General features: G+C 34.9%; 1 protein-coding gene across 1 annotated transcript in view; it reads right to left on the bottom strand.

The window, feature by feature from the left end:
• The window catches only part of CD2AP (CD2 associated protein), a gene marked incomplete at its 5' end in the record, with an annotated part of 115396 nt that overhangs the window by 52998 nt on the left and 45642 nt on the right, over positions 1-16756 (bottom strand). The window contains 3 exon segments of the mRNA XM_079712652.1: positions 1054-1174; positions 4460-4560; positions 11917-12070. Coding sequence (XP_079568778.1) covers positions 1054-1174; positions 4460-4560; positions 11917-12070 — 376 coding nt within the window.

The raw sequence follows: 16756 nt of genomic DNA, 5'->3' as shown, positions 1-16756 counted from the left end.
TGCCTTACAAAAGAGGCTCCAGAGAGATCCCTTGCCTCTTCCACCATGTGAGAACAAAGTGAGAAGTCACCAACCATGCATCAGGAAGAGGGCCTCACTAGAACTCAACTATGCTGGCTCGCCTTGATCTTGGACTTCCCAGCCTCCAGAACTGTGAGAAATAAATTTCTGTTGTTTATGCTACCCAGTCTGTGGTGTTTTGTTATAGCTGCCCTAATGGACTAAAACAATAGTCTTCATATCTTGACATTACACTGTCTTTGAAAAAAACGGCGATACTGGCAACCTTAAGGTTGTATGTCTATACCTCAATATCTGAATCTATCTAACCATTATAAAACTGCCAAATAATACTAGTTAGTGCAAGCACAAAACCCGGAACATTCTCATTATACATACTTTTCCATAAAGAAAAAGATCTACTTATCCCTACACTACCACTTATGAATTTAGTTTCTCTTATAAAAAAAAAATTCTTCTAAATCCCACAGCAATTCACAGACGTAAAAAAATTAAATCTAGCTTTGGGATAAAATCTTTTTCAATCGTACTTTTGAATAGTGAACAAATTTAAGATTAATTTACAGGTGAGTCTCTAAATGACAGAGATCACAAAATAATTAAATGACATTCTGGCTGCACATGGAAAACAAAATCTATTATGTGAATATAGAAAACAACCAAAGGAAGATTTTTTTAAAACTTCTACTATTTCTGAAGTAGTTCAGCCATTTGCAAACTCTGGGCAAAATTGTATATAAGTAGGTCTTAAGTGGAAAGAAATCAGATAACATAAGTAGTATTATTTCATAATAAGGGTACTATACATTTACTTCAGGTTAAAGCAGACATTGGAAGGAAAAATAGTAAATTATTTGCTTAGATATTTAGGCAAATATTCACTTAAAGTCCCTGTCATAAAGTGCTTTTTTAAGGTAGATAAGATAAAGCTCTTAGTTCAAAAGTAAGACTAGAGTTTTGAAAAATACAAAATAAACACTAGATCAAATATAAAGTTTATTTAAATCTATTCAAATTTTTTAAATAGTCTACCTGAATCATCCTGGGCTTCATGAGCTTCACCATCATCTGTTACCTCTAATTCTTTCACAAAATTTGAGGGAAACAGTCCCAACTTGTTGTTCAGGGTTCCACTCCACCAGCCTTCTTCTACCTGAAAGAGTTCACAACTCAAAGATAATAAAAACTTCTCTTAAGATTTCACTTCCCCCACAGAAAAACTGAGCTATAGAAGTGAATGAGCACAAAGTTAGTGATGCAAAATAATCCCTTTAGGGCTTCCCTGGTGGCGCAGTGGTTGAGAATCCGCCTGCCGATGCAGGGGACACGGGTTCGTGCCCCAGTCCGGGAGGATCCCACATGCCGCAGAGCGGCTGGGCCCGTGAGCCATGGCCACTGAGCCTGCGCGTCCGGAGCCTGTGCTCCACAACGGGAGAGGCCACAACAGTGAGAGGCCTGCATACCGCAAAAAAAAAAAATAATAATAATAATCCCTTTAAATCTACAAGAAAACACAAAGGGAAAAAGTATATTTTGAGTAGATTAAATCTGTGTGGATGGGATTAATCATATATCAATAGCACTTTGCAACACTTAACAACGAGAATTTATGATCAACTGTAATCTATGAAGCAAGTAATTTTCATGAAAGTATCAGATAACCAAGAATAATGTATTAACAGAAACAAGGAGATAGCTCTCTTCAGGAATGTCACTGTTTTAAATACTATGGAGCCTCTGTCTGTAGTTATGGCATACATTATTTAAGCATTTGGAAATTTCTGATTTGGAAAAAGTTTTATGAATATAAGAATATAACTTCCTAAATGGCACAAAAAATTACTAGGTAATTTATCTATTTTACTTGAACAGTGAGTCTTAACCCAAGTATGAAAAAGAATCACTTATTTTTAAAAGTCCAGATGCCAGGCTCAACTGAACACTCCCTCCCAACCCCAACCAGAAATATTCTCAGGAACCAAACTCCTTAGAAAAATGTTTACATTCACAAATAATGAGGCTTATTATTATTTAATAATAATAAGTTTTAAAGTTATTTAATAATATTAATAATAACTGTTTAAAAATGTATAATTTCTTCTAAGGATGCTAAGAGGTCTTAATAAGAAACAATAATTTTTTAAAGAGTAAACTATTTACTATCAAAATTCACTTGACAGCAGTACATTCAATATCATAGCTAGAAAAGGCTCTATTTTCTGTTTAAAATATTTTTAAAAACTTTTTCAGTTACAAAGGAAACTTTAATAAGTTATTCATCTTACAGGCACTATGTACAAGTCATGGTGTTAACTGATAGGAAAATATTCAAATTTGCACATGAGAAATCTCTGTCCTTGAATAAAACAATCTAAAGAAGAAAACAAACAATAAGCAGATAGTTACAATACAATGTGAGAGGTGTTATAACAAAAGTGTGAACAAAATGCTGTAGGAGCACAAAGGAAAGGCATATACGAATCAAAAAAACGCTCCCCTAAAAGGAAATGACAAAAGAGCTGGACAGTTAAGGCTAAATGAGAGTTTACCAGACACAAAGCATGTGAAAAATACGGTACCATAAAAATAAAGGACTTATTAATGGAATATATAGCTGAAATACAAGGTGCCTAGAATACATGCTATTTAAGAGAGAAATACAAGGTGGTAAATATGAAGAGTTTAGAATTTTTAGCAGACTGAAGGAGGCACCAAAGGATTGAGAGTTCTTCAAACCAGGTGTGATGGAAATACGTAGACCAAACTGGAACAGGTACAACAAAGAGAAGATCATCAAACTGTTAACTACATCTGAAATCCCAAATTGACAGCAATTGGGTAGTTAGGGTAAATAAGTCTATAAAATTCCTATTAATTAAGGAATTCTTAAAAGGCAGGGTAGTATAGTGGTAAAGAGCACCGACTCAAAAACAAATTGTGTGGGTTCAGATTCTGGTGCTCTGCCCGCCAAGCATATGAACTTGCACAAAAATACCTGAAACAAGATCACCTAACCCACATGCTCATCTACACGTAATCTTGACAGGCCTCCCACCGATTAAGTGGCAGGCTTTGTCCCCACCCCCTTCAATCTTGCTGGCTTATGACTTTTGTGTAACCAACAGAATGTGGTGAAAGTGATACTATCACTTCCCAGGTTGGATTATAAAAGGCTATCACTGTGTTCACTGAAATGCTTACTTACACTTACAGCCCCGAACTGCCATGTAATAAGTCCTACTATCCTGAGACACCTGAGAGCCCAATACAGTGAGAAGGCCAAGCCAAATGGAGAGGCTACATAATGGCTTTCCATAGGGAGTCCTGGTCTTTGAGGCTTCTAGACACTAGACATGTCAGTGAAGGAGCCTTCCTATGATTCTACCAGTACCCAACTTTGAACCTTTCCAGTTGAGGCCCCCAGACATCACAGAACAGAGACAAGCCATCCCTCTGTGCCCTATCTGAATTCTGGACCCACATATCCAACAAACCTAATGAAACAGTTGTTTTTTGCCACAAAATTTGGAATGGCGTGTCATGTAGCAACAGTAGATACGCCAAACACTTATCTCTGTGATTCAATCTCTTGCTTGTAAAATAGGGGTAAAAATTCCTATCTCCTTAGGTTGTTTAGAAACTTAAAGGAAATAATAAGTGTGAAACACTTAGAATGGTGCTTCAGACATAATATAGGCTCGCTAAACACTATTATTATTGCCACCTGGTAGAAATAAACCAGAACTGCCTTTTGTCTAAACACATTGGAGTTTAACATAACAAGTGATAAATTACATATTGGCACACAAAATCAATCTCAGTGGCAATACATGATATCAAAACATATACTTTGAAAATGGCATCTTTAGCTGCTAAATAAAACTTTAATATTTCTTTAATGGTAAAAGCAGAGATATGAAAAGTTATTTTTTTTTAATATTTTAAAATCTCATTCTAAGATATTAAGATGAGGGAAAGTGCTTTTGGGTTAATATTTGAATGTGATAATTCAAACAAGACAAAGCCTTTTAAAACATTCTGCTTTCGTATACCTTTGCTATGCAAAAGGTAAAAATCCTTCTATTTTTATGGCTTGTACCTAAAGTGAATTAAGAATCAAAGAAAAGGTTTAAATTCTTAGCTACTTAGATTATATTAATTTGAGCTAAAAAAAACCTTATTTTATTCTTAAAGTCAACAGATACAAATTCAGTACACAAATACAGGCATAGCAAGGATGAATAAAGCTTTATTTCTACAGATAAGACAGCCTTACAAGTCATTAAAGATCCATTTTAAAGTCTGTATCTTAAAATTAAAAAAAAAAGAAACTGGAAAAATAAATTTAACAAATTAATATTCTTACAAAGCATTTTTCTAATCCCCAGAGCATCAATTCCAATTGCTGCTTTATCTCTAAAACACGTTTTTGCCTTACCTCTTCGCTAATATCAATAGTATCTCCCACTTTCAGCTCCAGTTCATCCTCATTTTGTGGAATGTATTCAAAGAGAACTTTACACTGACGCTTCTTGGTCTCTAAAGGAGGTAACATAAAAAAATTAAGAAAAATCATGAAAATAAACAGTAGCACCTTTATTTACATACTCTGCTTATCATCATAGGATTTGCATGTATGAATAAAAACAGTACGTGGAAGCACTCTCAACAGCTAACCACAATCTGCTCTGGCTGGCTTTCCACCTTGTCCCCACGCTACAATCTCTTCATCCTAAAATAAATTCACACCAACTACAAATAAGGTGGGCTCCCAGCAGTGAAATCTATTTATGTATCTGATCCCACTGATTATACAAAAGTAAAATATCCACTGCTAATTTTGAGACTGGAAACAGAGACAATAAAAGACACTGTTGGCACAAGAAATTTATCACAGTCAAGTCCTCCAAGCCAGTGATTTTCAGACTACTTCCTGATCAAAGCTACGGATACTTTAAATGCACTAATTTAAGAGTAGCTGTGTCAAAAAAAAAAAAAAAAAAAAGACAAAATGCACAAATCTAAAATGTATTTTATCTTCTTTAAGCTCTATTTTCTGACATAAAAATCCAACTCAGGTGAAGGTAAAAATAATTTTACTTTAGCTTTTCAAACAAGCTTTATTTATTCAGACAAGTAATGTTTAGGAAATGTAGGCCTTTAAAAAATGTAACGATTCTTTTTAATGAGTATGAGTATTTTTTTAAATGATTTAAAGTGAAGAAAGAGTATTAATTAGCCCTCCCGCCCCCAAGCATATATATCAATTAGCTTTGAGCAACCTAGTTATATTTTTTTCTGTGAAAACACTGAAATTTTACTGATATACTGCAAAAGACATTCACACCAAAATTTACTAAGTATGTGAGCAATTTTAGAAGCATAGAGACGAAGGTACTTTTACCATGCATTTCAGAAATTTCCCCAAAATGTGAAATAAGTACATATTAATAGTACAGAACAAGAAAAGTAATTCGTAATTGGTTCCATTTCACAAGCCAGTGTCCTATGTCTTACAAAATGCTATTCAGAACTTCAAATAATAGTAAATGTAAATGTCTGAAAAAAGAAATTGAAATTTAAACATGTACCCTCCTCTGCCCAATACTTTCATTTAAGCTGTTAGTGAACCACACAAGAGAATCAGTATTATATCTTCTCTGAGAGCAGGTCCCCCACCATTTGTACGTGGGCAACACACATTTGTGCAGCTCTTTTACTTGCTATTATTATGTGCTATGTTTTACGAAAGAGACAATACAACTGAGCACACACTGCAGGTGGCCAACAATCTCAGGGAAAGCCAGTGCAGCTCAGGAGGCCTGGCCGCCGAGCCAAAGCCCCCCCACCAGTGGAAGCAAAAGCTGTATCTACAGAAATGGACACCAGATGAGGACATTAAAAGAGCTTTGCAGAATCAGAACCTTTGCCAGCAAAGACACCAGAACTTCACACTTCCCAAAGAGCCTGCCCTATTTAGCCAAGAAAAAGGAAAATCACTCCCCGTACACTTTATGTGCCAATCGGACACCTGCCAGTTAACCCACGGGAGTCACAGCAGCAGCAAGGACGTGCTCCTGGCAGCTGTCCAGGCTGGATGCTGCATCCTCCCACCAGAGGACAGCGGCCTGACCCCGCCCAGCAGCGCTCTGGGCCCCTGAGGTCAGGTAAGGCCCCACAAGGAGCCGAACGTCTTATTTTACAGAGGAGGAAATTGAGAGCCAGAGGGTGATCCACGCCTGCTCACGGGACACAACAGTTGACAACAGAGTTTACCTCTCATTTAGGTGGCAGTTTATACCTGGGACATACACAAACTTGGGCACCTGTGCTTTCTGATGTATAAAAAGAATAAAGATCTTGGGGGCAGTCCCAACAGTCATGTCCTATCAATGCTCTTTTCCACTTAAAACTTAGTTACAGTTTAATCAAAAGCTTTGTTTTTGTTGTTTTTCCTTTCACACTAGCATAATTCTCCAGAGTGTCTTCTTCTAGAAGAGTGTGCAAAATTATCTGTAAAGGAATTTTTCATTTTTCAAAGGAAAATCCACATTGGATAAAAACATCTAAACAGCCCCTACTATTGCTACAAAATGTGAGTATTTATTTAAAAGAGAAAAAGTTTTCATATGATTCCATATTTTTATATGGTTCACTCATAAGTTAAGGTGAGTGCCTATATTAAACTTATCTATGAATTGGCAGCACAATTAAAGGAATTTGGGGATTCTTCACATTTCAAATGGCACATACAATGTCTACCCATACATATTGGTCAATAAATATTTACTGAATTTCTAAAATGTATCAGAACCTTTACTAAGCAGAAAAGAAAATGCATGTAAGAGTAGAACTGTCAATAAAAGGATAGGCAAAATTCAATTTTTTAAAATAACTATAATGAGTATTTTCTTAAGTAACCTCTATAAGCTTTTCGGATCTACAAAGAAAATAATGATAAAGTTTTTTGTTTTGTTTTTTGCGGTACGTGGGCCTCTCACTGTTGTGGCCTCTCCCGTTGCAGAGCACAGGCTCCGGACGCACAGCCTCAGCGGCCATGGCTCACGGGCCCAGCCGCTCCGCGGCATGTGGGATCTTCCCGGACCGGGGCATGAACCTGCGACCCCTGCATCGGCAGGCGGACTCTCAACCACTGTGCCACCAGGGAAGCCCTAAAGTTTTTTTTTTTTAATCAGTATTTTATAAATAAACCCATTAACAAGGAAGAGGATAAACAAAGTACAACAAAGACAGGGACAGGGCTTCCCTGGTGGCGCAGTGGTTGAGAGTGGTTAGATCTATTTTTTAGAACCATGAAATATTTGCCATTTTTGATGACCTACATTTGAAAATACAGGATTTTCTGTTTTAGTAGAAACAACAAGGAAGGTCACTTTACTGTGTAATTTCACACAATTTGGTTTTGTTTTTCAAAAAATATAAAATATTTCTAAAAGGTTTTTCTGAAGTTATTTGACATTTATGTGTTGAATACCATAATACCTGTGGGTATGAAGACCATAGAGCAATGTTACTGTGGACAGTCAAATCTGCCAAATAAAGCTGGGTATGGATAATGATTCAAAACTCACAGTTTAACAGAGGAAAACATCAAGTTACTGTAACACAGGGGTGATAGTAATGATTATACCTCATAGGGTTTTAGAGGTATTAACACGTTAAGTGAATATTATAAGAAGTGCTCAATAAATGTTTATAATTATTATTACAGTGTTTTATACTATTAAGAACCATACTAGATATATATATATATATATATATATATATATATATATAATGTGCAGTTAAGATTCAAATGAAAGGGCAGTTCTATACTGGAGTCATTGAGCAAGGTATATTTAAGCTCTTCTTTAGGTAGGACATATCATTTACGTAAAGATTAGGGAATATGGCATTCTATTGTAGTTAGAATTGCAGCCCTTGGAAGACCCATGGAGATAAGTAAGTCCATGGTATTTTCAGAGAGTAAGGATCCAACGTGACTAGAGTGCATGAGCTTTGTTAAAGCACTCTAATCTGTAAAGGAGACAGCCTGATACAGTGGGAAGATAAAAGGCTTAGGAGTCAGAAGTGGGTGTCTTCTAGTTTTGCCTCTTTCTTACAGTCTTGGACAATTACTGCTGAGTTCCTGTTTCTCATTGGTAAAATGATATGTATAACAAGTTTTTATGACCTTTTGTGTGGGAGATGTTTGTGAAGGACTTGGAGTGGTACTGGTACATAAAAGACGAAAATATGTCCCTGTCTTTTTTGTTTTCTGGGTTTTTTAAAATTCAGATCAAACAGAGTCCTTAAATTGTGGAACTATTTCTTATTGAAGAATATTGTTTTAATTTTTCCAGCAAATGCTAAAATAAAAAGCATACCACACTCAGAAGCTGGGAGGTTGAATGCTAAAATTTCAGAGATAGCAACAAAAAGATTTCTGATCCATTTTTGGTTCCATTTGGTTCTGGAAAGTATATCTTCAGATTTTATTATAGCATTTAAAATGTTCTAATATAAAAAAAAATTTTTATCAATTTTGTTCTCCAGTAAGCAAAGATAATCATCAAGAGTTAGGAAACACTAAGACTGAGCCATTTGCTACATGGCTAAATCTTCTTTAAAATTTTTTTCTTATCCTCAGCAATAAAAAAATCATATTACTTAGGCCATTAAGTGAAAAATTCAAGCTATTCAAGATTCTAGCTATACTGCTGAGATATACCACTTAAGATAATCAAAATCTTAGAAAACATTATCATCACAGTCACGAATAAAAAAAACTCATGTGCTTAGGGATGAAGTATCAGGTCTACAACATACTTTCAACTGATTTAGTTTAAAAATGTATTTATACATGTATATAGAGATAGAGCCAATGTAACGAAATGTTAACAGCAAGCTTAGGTGAAGAATATACCATGTTTAGTGTACAATTATTATTTCAACTTTTCTGTAAAATTTAAAGTTTTTCAAAATAAAATACAAAATCAAAACACCCTACCCCGTTCATTTGAGAGGCCACAGCTGGAGAGGAGTCATTTGAGTGAGTCATTTCCCCATATAAGTCAGAATATTTTAATGTCAAAGAGCAGAGCCTGAAATAATATGCCCCTCCCTTTTTTAATGTATGCTGTAAAGATGTATAGTCAGTGACCACATTTTGATGATATTCAGAACTTTCATTATCTTCTTCAAAAATAACGCAAAATTGGGAGGCATGCTACCAATTGTTCTCTGAGAATGAAACACTGTGTAGATTAGCATTTTAGTCAACTAATCTTTCATGTATCATTTCTTTCTGTATAACTACTAGTGATCTATCAGTATCAATCTAAATGTATCTTTTACATTCAAAATAATTATTAACTAGGTGAAAAATCACTTCTGTAGCATGAGTTCCCACAATAAGGAATACAAAGTTACAAGCACTGATGTCTTCCCTCACACATGTCTTAAGTAGATTCATATCTGGCATCAATTTTTTTCCAAATGTAAAGTGAAATATCTACTAATATTCCACACTGTATGTTATATGCTGAAAGATGTCATTTCTTTAGTGCAAGTAAACTACTCTACACCATTATCTTTGTGCCTGATTTTACAAGGGTCTCAGCAGTAATGTCATTTGTACATGTTTTTGCTATGAGAAGTGTAAATTGGTTCTTTTCTGTAACTTTAGCAACTTATTGCAATCAACTTTATCCTGGAAAATTTTCTGTGCTCACTCTAGAAAACACCTGTCTTACTAAAGAAGATATCATGCTTAACTTACACGCAATAGCAAAAGTTTCAATGGTTTTGTGACTAGACTTTGCAAAAAGGCCAACACTTTTTGGCTTTGGAGACTAGAGAAAAATAGCTAACAACTCCAGTCTCCATATATCATACTATCTATTTGAACTTCTCCTTTTAGTTGCTTAGACAAAATTCAACACACATGCAGATTCACCTGCCTTGGCACACAAAGATTTGAAGTGAACCTTCACAATGCAGGCTTTATCATTACCAACCTTTAAAATGGTTTTTTTTTAATATTAATGGTATTAATTAAAAGGGTATATACTACTATTTAACATTACAATGAACGGCTTTTGAATAACTGATCTATTCCATAAATTAAGGATATGATTCAAACTAACAGTAACAAAAAAAAAATCTGATAAAGAAAAAAAAAAAAACATTAGCTGCTTTTCCTGGAAAAGTAATCTGAAAGCAAAAACAACCTGCATCCTGTTTTAAATGCTAGCTAGCACCAAATGACCAATTTAGTCTTTGCAGCACATGTACTTAAAAACAAATTTGGAGGATCCTTAGGAAAAAGCCTAAGCCTCCTGGCACCAACTACATAATGGTTTCTCCTTCTTACAGGAAAATGAATTATGACCAGGGTTCTCAAGGAAGGTAAAATTTAGAGTCCTTTCCCATTAGGAGACAAAATAACCTTGATGTCGTTTGTCCAGCCTCTACTTAAGATGAAATTTGTCCCTTTATAGCTCAGTAAAGCTAAAGAAAGTAGTAAATAAGTTTTACAACAGAGGTCACAAATAACCCTTTTGTGGGTCTAAAATTCTCCTTGTGCATAGAAATTCTATATAGAGATTCACCTGTAGGATGTGGAAATACTCTGTTATCTATCCCTCAATCCCCAAACAGAGTTAAAGAGTCGAGGACAACTAGAACTAGTAAACTGTCCACCCTCAGGCAGTAGGGTGAAAGCAGTATGGGTAATATCTAAATATTGTTTGTACAATGCATTTACTCGGAAACAAAGAACATGTATAACCCTTTATTGGTCTGTCTCAGTGTCATGAAATCTGTTTTTTATGAAAATCTGTTTCCATTTTATGAAAATAATCAAAGGGTGATATAACCCAGAAAGTGGACGTTTCCCCAAATTCATAGACAGTAGCATAGAAAGTAACAGGTTGAGATATGAGGAGACTATAAAAATCATAAATAGTCTTACATTTGTGAAATGTATGTAAACAAAATTTCTTTATATTATAGACTACTTGGTACATAAGGCATTTTAGTACCAACGTCAAGCACAAGGGACCACAACATCAAAGACACCGATCGAAGATAAATGTGGTTAAATACTCATTTATAACTTATTAAATCAAACTGAACATAGTAGTCAGTATTCAGTCTCTCAAGGGGCTTCAGGTTTACTATGTTAAAACACTATCCGCTCCCATAAATGTAGTACTTCTTTGTATATATTTAATGCTTTTTTGAGTAAGTCTTTCCAAGACTAAGTTTTTGAGAACAGCCATATTACCAGTCTTTTTTTCTTACAACTTTCTCACCAGCAGTAAAATAAAACTCAAGAGTTTACGTGATCTAAGGTTGTAAGACAGACTCAAGCTCATGCCTGATTTTAAACATGGTGCTCTCTCTCTATGCTGAACTGTTCTCTTAACATATTTACACTGAATACTTAAAAAGCACTCTGCTGGGCCAACTACCTTGGAAAACTGAATGTACATGTTCAGATGGCTAGCCACTAAAGAAAACGTTTTATCAAATGCTTACATCTATACTGCTTAAGGATGAGCAGACATTTTAGCATCCCATTAAATAAATGATATTAAAGTAAATTTAAGGCAAAGTGTTAACTATTTAATAGAGTGTGTAAGACTAATAAGAAAACAATGCCTTATATCTGAATTTACAATCCCTACAGACGGTTGTCAGCAGCTCATGCTGGATTACCAGATGAAGACTGAATACATGGGCCAATAAGTAGTAACATGAGAATAAGCAGGAAGTTTTTGTAATCTGCTACAAAAGGTTGAGCTAATTTTTCTTACTATAACTTATGGACTGTTATAAAACAACATTCTATTTTGATTGAAATAAACAGGAAAAAAATTATTTACATACTCTTCTTAATGTTTTTGGTTTGTGGATGTGGTTGAATTCCTCCGGCTGGAAGTCCGTAGGTGCTTATTCGTTGTACAAGACTTGCTACATTCCCTTGCCTTTCCCGTTTGATGGGCAAATTGTCATCCTTGGATTCTGTCTCTCTCTTAATTTCCTACAAAAGGGGAAATCAGCAAATAGGCAAATTAAGTTGTATTTTATTAAATTCTCAAATGTAAAATACCAAAACCAGGTACAGTGATTATTATATAAAACATAATATCAACAGTTTTCAACGTTTTTCTCTGCCCACACATATCTAAAGAATATAACACACTTTGGTAACAATGATTTATTAGGAGTTTAAGTCTTATCAGAACTAGAAATAGAGGTAAACAAAGTGAGGCTGAAACACCATCTCTATCCCAACACACAAAGAAACCCTGCAATCATAAACAAACAATAAGACAAACAGTAATTCTAAGTCAGGGTGGGCAAACTTTTTCTATAATGGGCTAGATAGTAAAATATTTTAGAATTTGCAAGCCATACAATCTCTGTTGCAACAATGAACTCTGCCATTTGTAGTGCAAAAGCAGTCATATGCTTAAATGAATGAACAGAGCTATGCTCCAACAAAATTTTATTTATGAACACTAAAATTTCAATTTCATATAATTTTTCACATGTCATTAAATACTGTTCTTCATTCGAATTTTTCCAACTATTTGTATAATTCTTAGCTAGCATTCTCAGCTCATGGACACTATAAAAACAGGTGGTGTTTAGATTTGGCCCATGGGCTATAGTTTGATAAACCCTAAGTCATAGGTCTAACAGAAGATAGGTGAATCTTCATGAAAAGAAGTATGAAGTTTTATTGGAAGACGTAAAAGAAGACATATGAAAGAGAAGTCATGCCATGTTCAGTGATTGAAAACTCATTATCATAAAGATAGCATTTTCTCCTAAAACTGATGCAATGATGCAATGCAACTAAATAAATATATATCACAGATTTGGGAGAGCAATTAAATAAACTGGTTCTAAATTTGTAGAGAACAAAAGACCAAGAACAGCCAAAATACTTCAGTGAAAAGCAAGTGAGGGGACTTTTTTTTTAAACCAAGATATAAAGAAAACCTGTATGATACTATAAATTAGTGTGTACTGGCATAAAAACAGACATACTGATAATGAAACAAAATAAAGAGTCCATAAACAGACAAACTTGATTTACAACAGGCAAAAAGTGAGGGGGAAAAAACTGAATCTTAAAATACATGGTGCTTATAATGCTCCACATTTAGGGAGTAGGGAATGAAACTGGATTCTTACTTCACACATTTGATATTAAAATTAAGTTTCTGTTCATTAAAAGTAACCATTGAAAATAAAGCAAATCACTAACCAGGAGGTATTTTTCACATATAAAGTTAACAAAGAATCTGTATCTCCAGGTGATTATGTCTACTGCAATGTTAACTAGTTGTTACTCTCTAGCTGGTAGGATTTCAGATTACTTTGACTTCTTTATACTGTTCAGAAGTGTTTGATGCTTGCTTTGTTTGTGTTTTTTAACAAGGCATGTCATTTTGCAAACAGAAAAAAAGTTTTCCATTTTGGGAAAACTGTTAAGTTGGTAAAAAATTCTGAAAATTATTAAAGTGCAAATCATAGAAGACACACAAAACATTTCACACTATAGTGACTGCTTCATTTTTATTGGTAATGTACTTAAGGAAAAACACTTCAATTTGCTATTAATACATGACACACCACATGAAAACCTCACGGTTTTCAGACTGCACTAAATATTTTTCAATCTAATGAAAATATGAAATCTATGTAAAAACTGGTACTTACAACCTCAACATGCCAAGGAGTATTCATTTTGGATTCTCCTGAACATCTCATGAACCACCTACATTTTATTTATTTATTTATTTTTAACATCTTTATTGGAGTATAATTGCTTTACAATGTTGTGTTAGTTTCTGCCGTACAGCAAAGTGAATCAGCTATATGTACATATATATCCCCAAATCCCTTCCCTCTTGTGTCTCCCACCCTCCCTATCCCACCCCTCTAGGTGGTCACAAAGCACAGAGCTGATCTCCCTGTGCTATGTGGCTGCTTTCCACTAGCTATCTGTTCTATATTTGGTAGTGTATATATGTCCATGCCACTCTCTCACTTCGTCCCAGCTTACCCTTCCCCCTCCCCTTGTCCTCAAGTCCATTCTCTATGTCTGCATCTTTATTCCTGTCCTGCCCCTAGGTTCTTCAGAAACTTTTTTTTTTAGATTCCATATATATGTGTTAGTACACAGTATTTGTTTTCCTCTTTCTGACTTACTTCACTCTGATGACAGACTCTAGGTCCATCCACCTCACTACAAATGACTCAATTCCGTTTCTTTTTATGGCTGAGTAATATTCCATTGTATATATGTGCCACATCTTCTTTATCCATTCATCTGTCGATGGACGCTTAGGTTGCTTCCATGTCCTGGCTATTGTAAATAGAGCTGCAATGAACACTGTGATACTTGACTCTTTTTGAATTATGGTTTTTCTCAGGGTATATGCCCTCTTGCACTGTTGGTGGGAATGTAAAGTGATACAGCCACCATGGAGAACAGTATGGAGGTTCCTTAAAAAACTAAAAATAGAACTACCATATGGCCCAGCAATCCCACTACTGGGCTACCTACATTTTAAAAAGATTAAATAAAAACTAAAAAAGCTGAAAGCTATTGTTGGTACAGGAGACCAAGAACTTGGCTTGATATTCAAATCTTATTCCTCTAGGAAAAGAATTCCAATCTGACCAAATGTGAGACAGCAGACAGGTTCAAGAGACAAGATAACCTGGGTATAAATCTTGGTTCTATCCTGTTTGCTAGCTAAATAACTAGATATTTGTTATCTTTTAATAAAAATTAACCACATAAACAAGTATGATATACTAAGACAATGACAATGTCTCCCGCTTCTAAAAATATTAATATACAACATATTGCTCAAGATCTAGAAACATTTTGAGGACCTTCAATATTCACTGAGACATAACCAAATCCATGAATATTAGGTATAATAAATCTTCTGGGGACAAAAAACACAAAAGGGGAAGGAAAACAAAATTAAAATATATACAGTCTACACTGAATAGGGAAAACTCAGGTTTACAGCCTTCCAGATACATAGTGCCAACTAAGATGTTATCAAAAGCATCAAGCGACTTTCAGCTCTAAGCAAAATTACAAATAAGGTAAAGTCTGCTTTAGGCTCCACCCCCTCCGCCTCTGGAAACTCTCCCTGCTACAATCTACTACCACCAGATACACACACACACACACACACACACACACACACACACACACACGAACTCTCTCTCTGTCTCTCTCTCTCTCTCTCTGTCTCATCAACCTATTCTCTTCCCTCGTTCCTGGACCCATATTACCTCTAAATTACTCTTTGGCTATCATCTTAAATAGCAATTATATTGAGTATCTATGAGGTGTTACTAAGGCTTCCAGTGTTTCTTCCTTCTTCTGCCCTTTGTTTCCTTTTACCTAATCAGCCAGTAAATAAAATACATATTAACATTATAGCATCTCTTTCCTATAAACTTTGCTTCCTTTACTGACTTCAGGAGATGCAGTAAAAGAGGTGTCTTCACTTGAGAAAGTATCATGTATTGAGAAAGCAAACTCAAAAAAACTAAATCTCATTCTACAAATGAGGGAAGCCTCCTACGCAACAGGTAATGTCAATACAAAATTGGCAAAGAAAAAAATACAATGTGGATAATCTCCATATAGATAAGAATGTACTATATTGATTTGCTTGGTTTCATAAGGATAAGAAAGTAGGATAAGGAGTATGAAGTAACAAATTAAAGGAAAAGATGAGAAATATAAGCAAATGAGGGGTAGCTTTAAAAAGGTTGGAGAAGATATAGTTACTCTCCATCCACTAAGGTAATCAAATATACATAATTCTGATTACACTAACCAAAAACAGATTAAAAAAACCAATCAACAAGATTCACAAACCACTCCTTCATGTTGAAATATATCTATTTTACAATTTGGTTATCTGATCATGGCCAGTACATGACCATGATCAGAAAATAGAAAGCAATTACCCTCTACAACATAGAAGCAAAGGTCACAAAAATAATAAAAACCAGATTAGATGGCAAAAGCTTCCTTTTACTTCTCAAATGGAATAGACAGATATCTTAATCACCAAATCCCTAAACAGAGTTACAGTCCTGCTTATGCTAATTAAAATCTGAGGAACACAGTAGTCCCTCCTTATCCACAGAGTCCCAAGACCCCCAGTGGATGCCTGGAAATGCAGACAGTACTAAGTCTTACATATACTATGGTTTTCCCTATATATACATACCTAAGATAAAGTTTAATTTATAAATTAGACACAGTAAGAGATTAACAACTGATAATAAAATAGAACAATTATAACAATATACTCTAATAAAAGTTATGTGAATGTCATTTCTGTCTCTCTTTCGAAAAATCTTACAAATATAATGCCTTTTCCATCTTAACTAAGCATCTATCACACACCGTGACCATAACTTTTCCAGTTTGAGGTGAGACAGCAAAACTAGTATGAATTCCTTTTTTCTTCTTCACATTTTCACAGACAGAAGATTCATTCTTACCATAGATTGTAGCAACCTCAGCACATGATATTTTTTTTCTTTCCTTATTAAGCTTTCATCTTTTCACTTAAAGGAAGCACTTTACGGCTTCCGTTCACATATCTGAAAGGTCAGCATCACTACTCTTAAGCTTTGGGGCCATTATTAAGTAAAATAAGGGTTACCT

This window comes from Hyperoodon ampullatus, assembly GCF_949752795.1.
Source record: "Hyperoodon ampullatus genome assembly, chromosome: 10".
Lineage (NCBI taxonomy): Eukaryota > Metazoa > Chordata > Mammalia > Artiodactyla > Ziphiidae > Hyperoodon > Hyperoodon ampullatus.
This window is presented reverse-complemented; position numbering and strand designations above follow the sequence as displayed.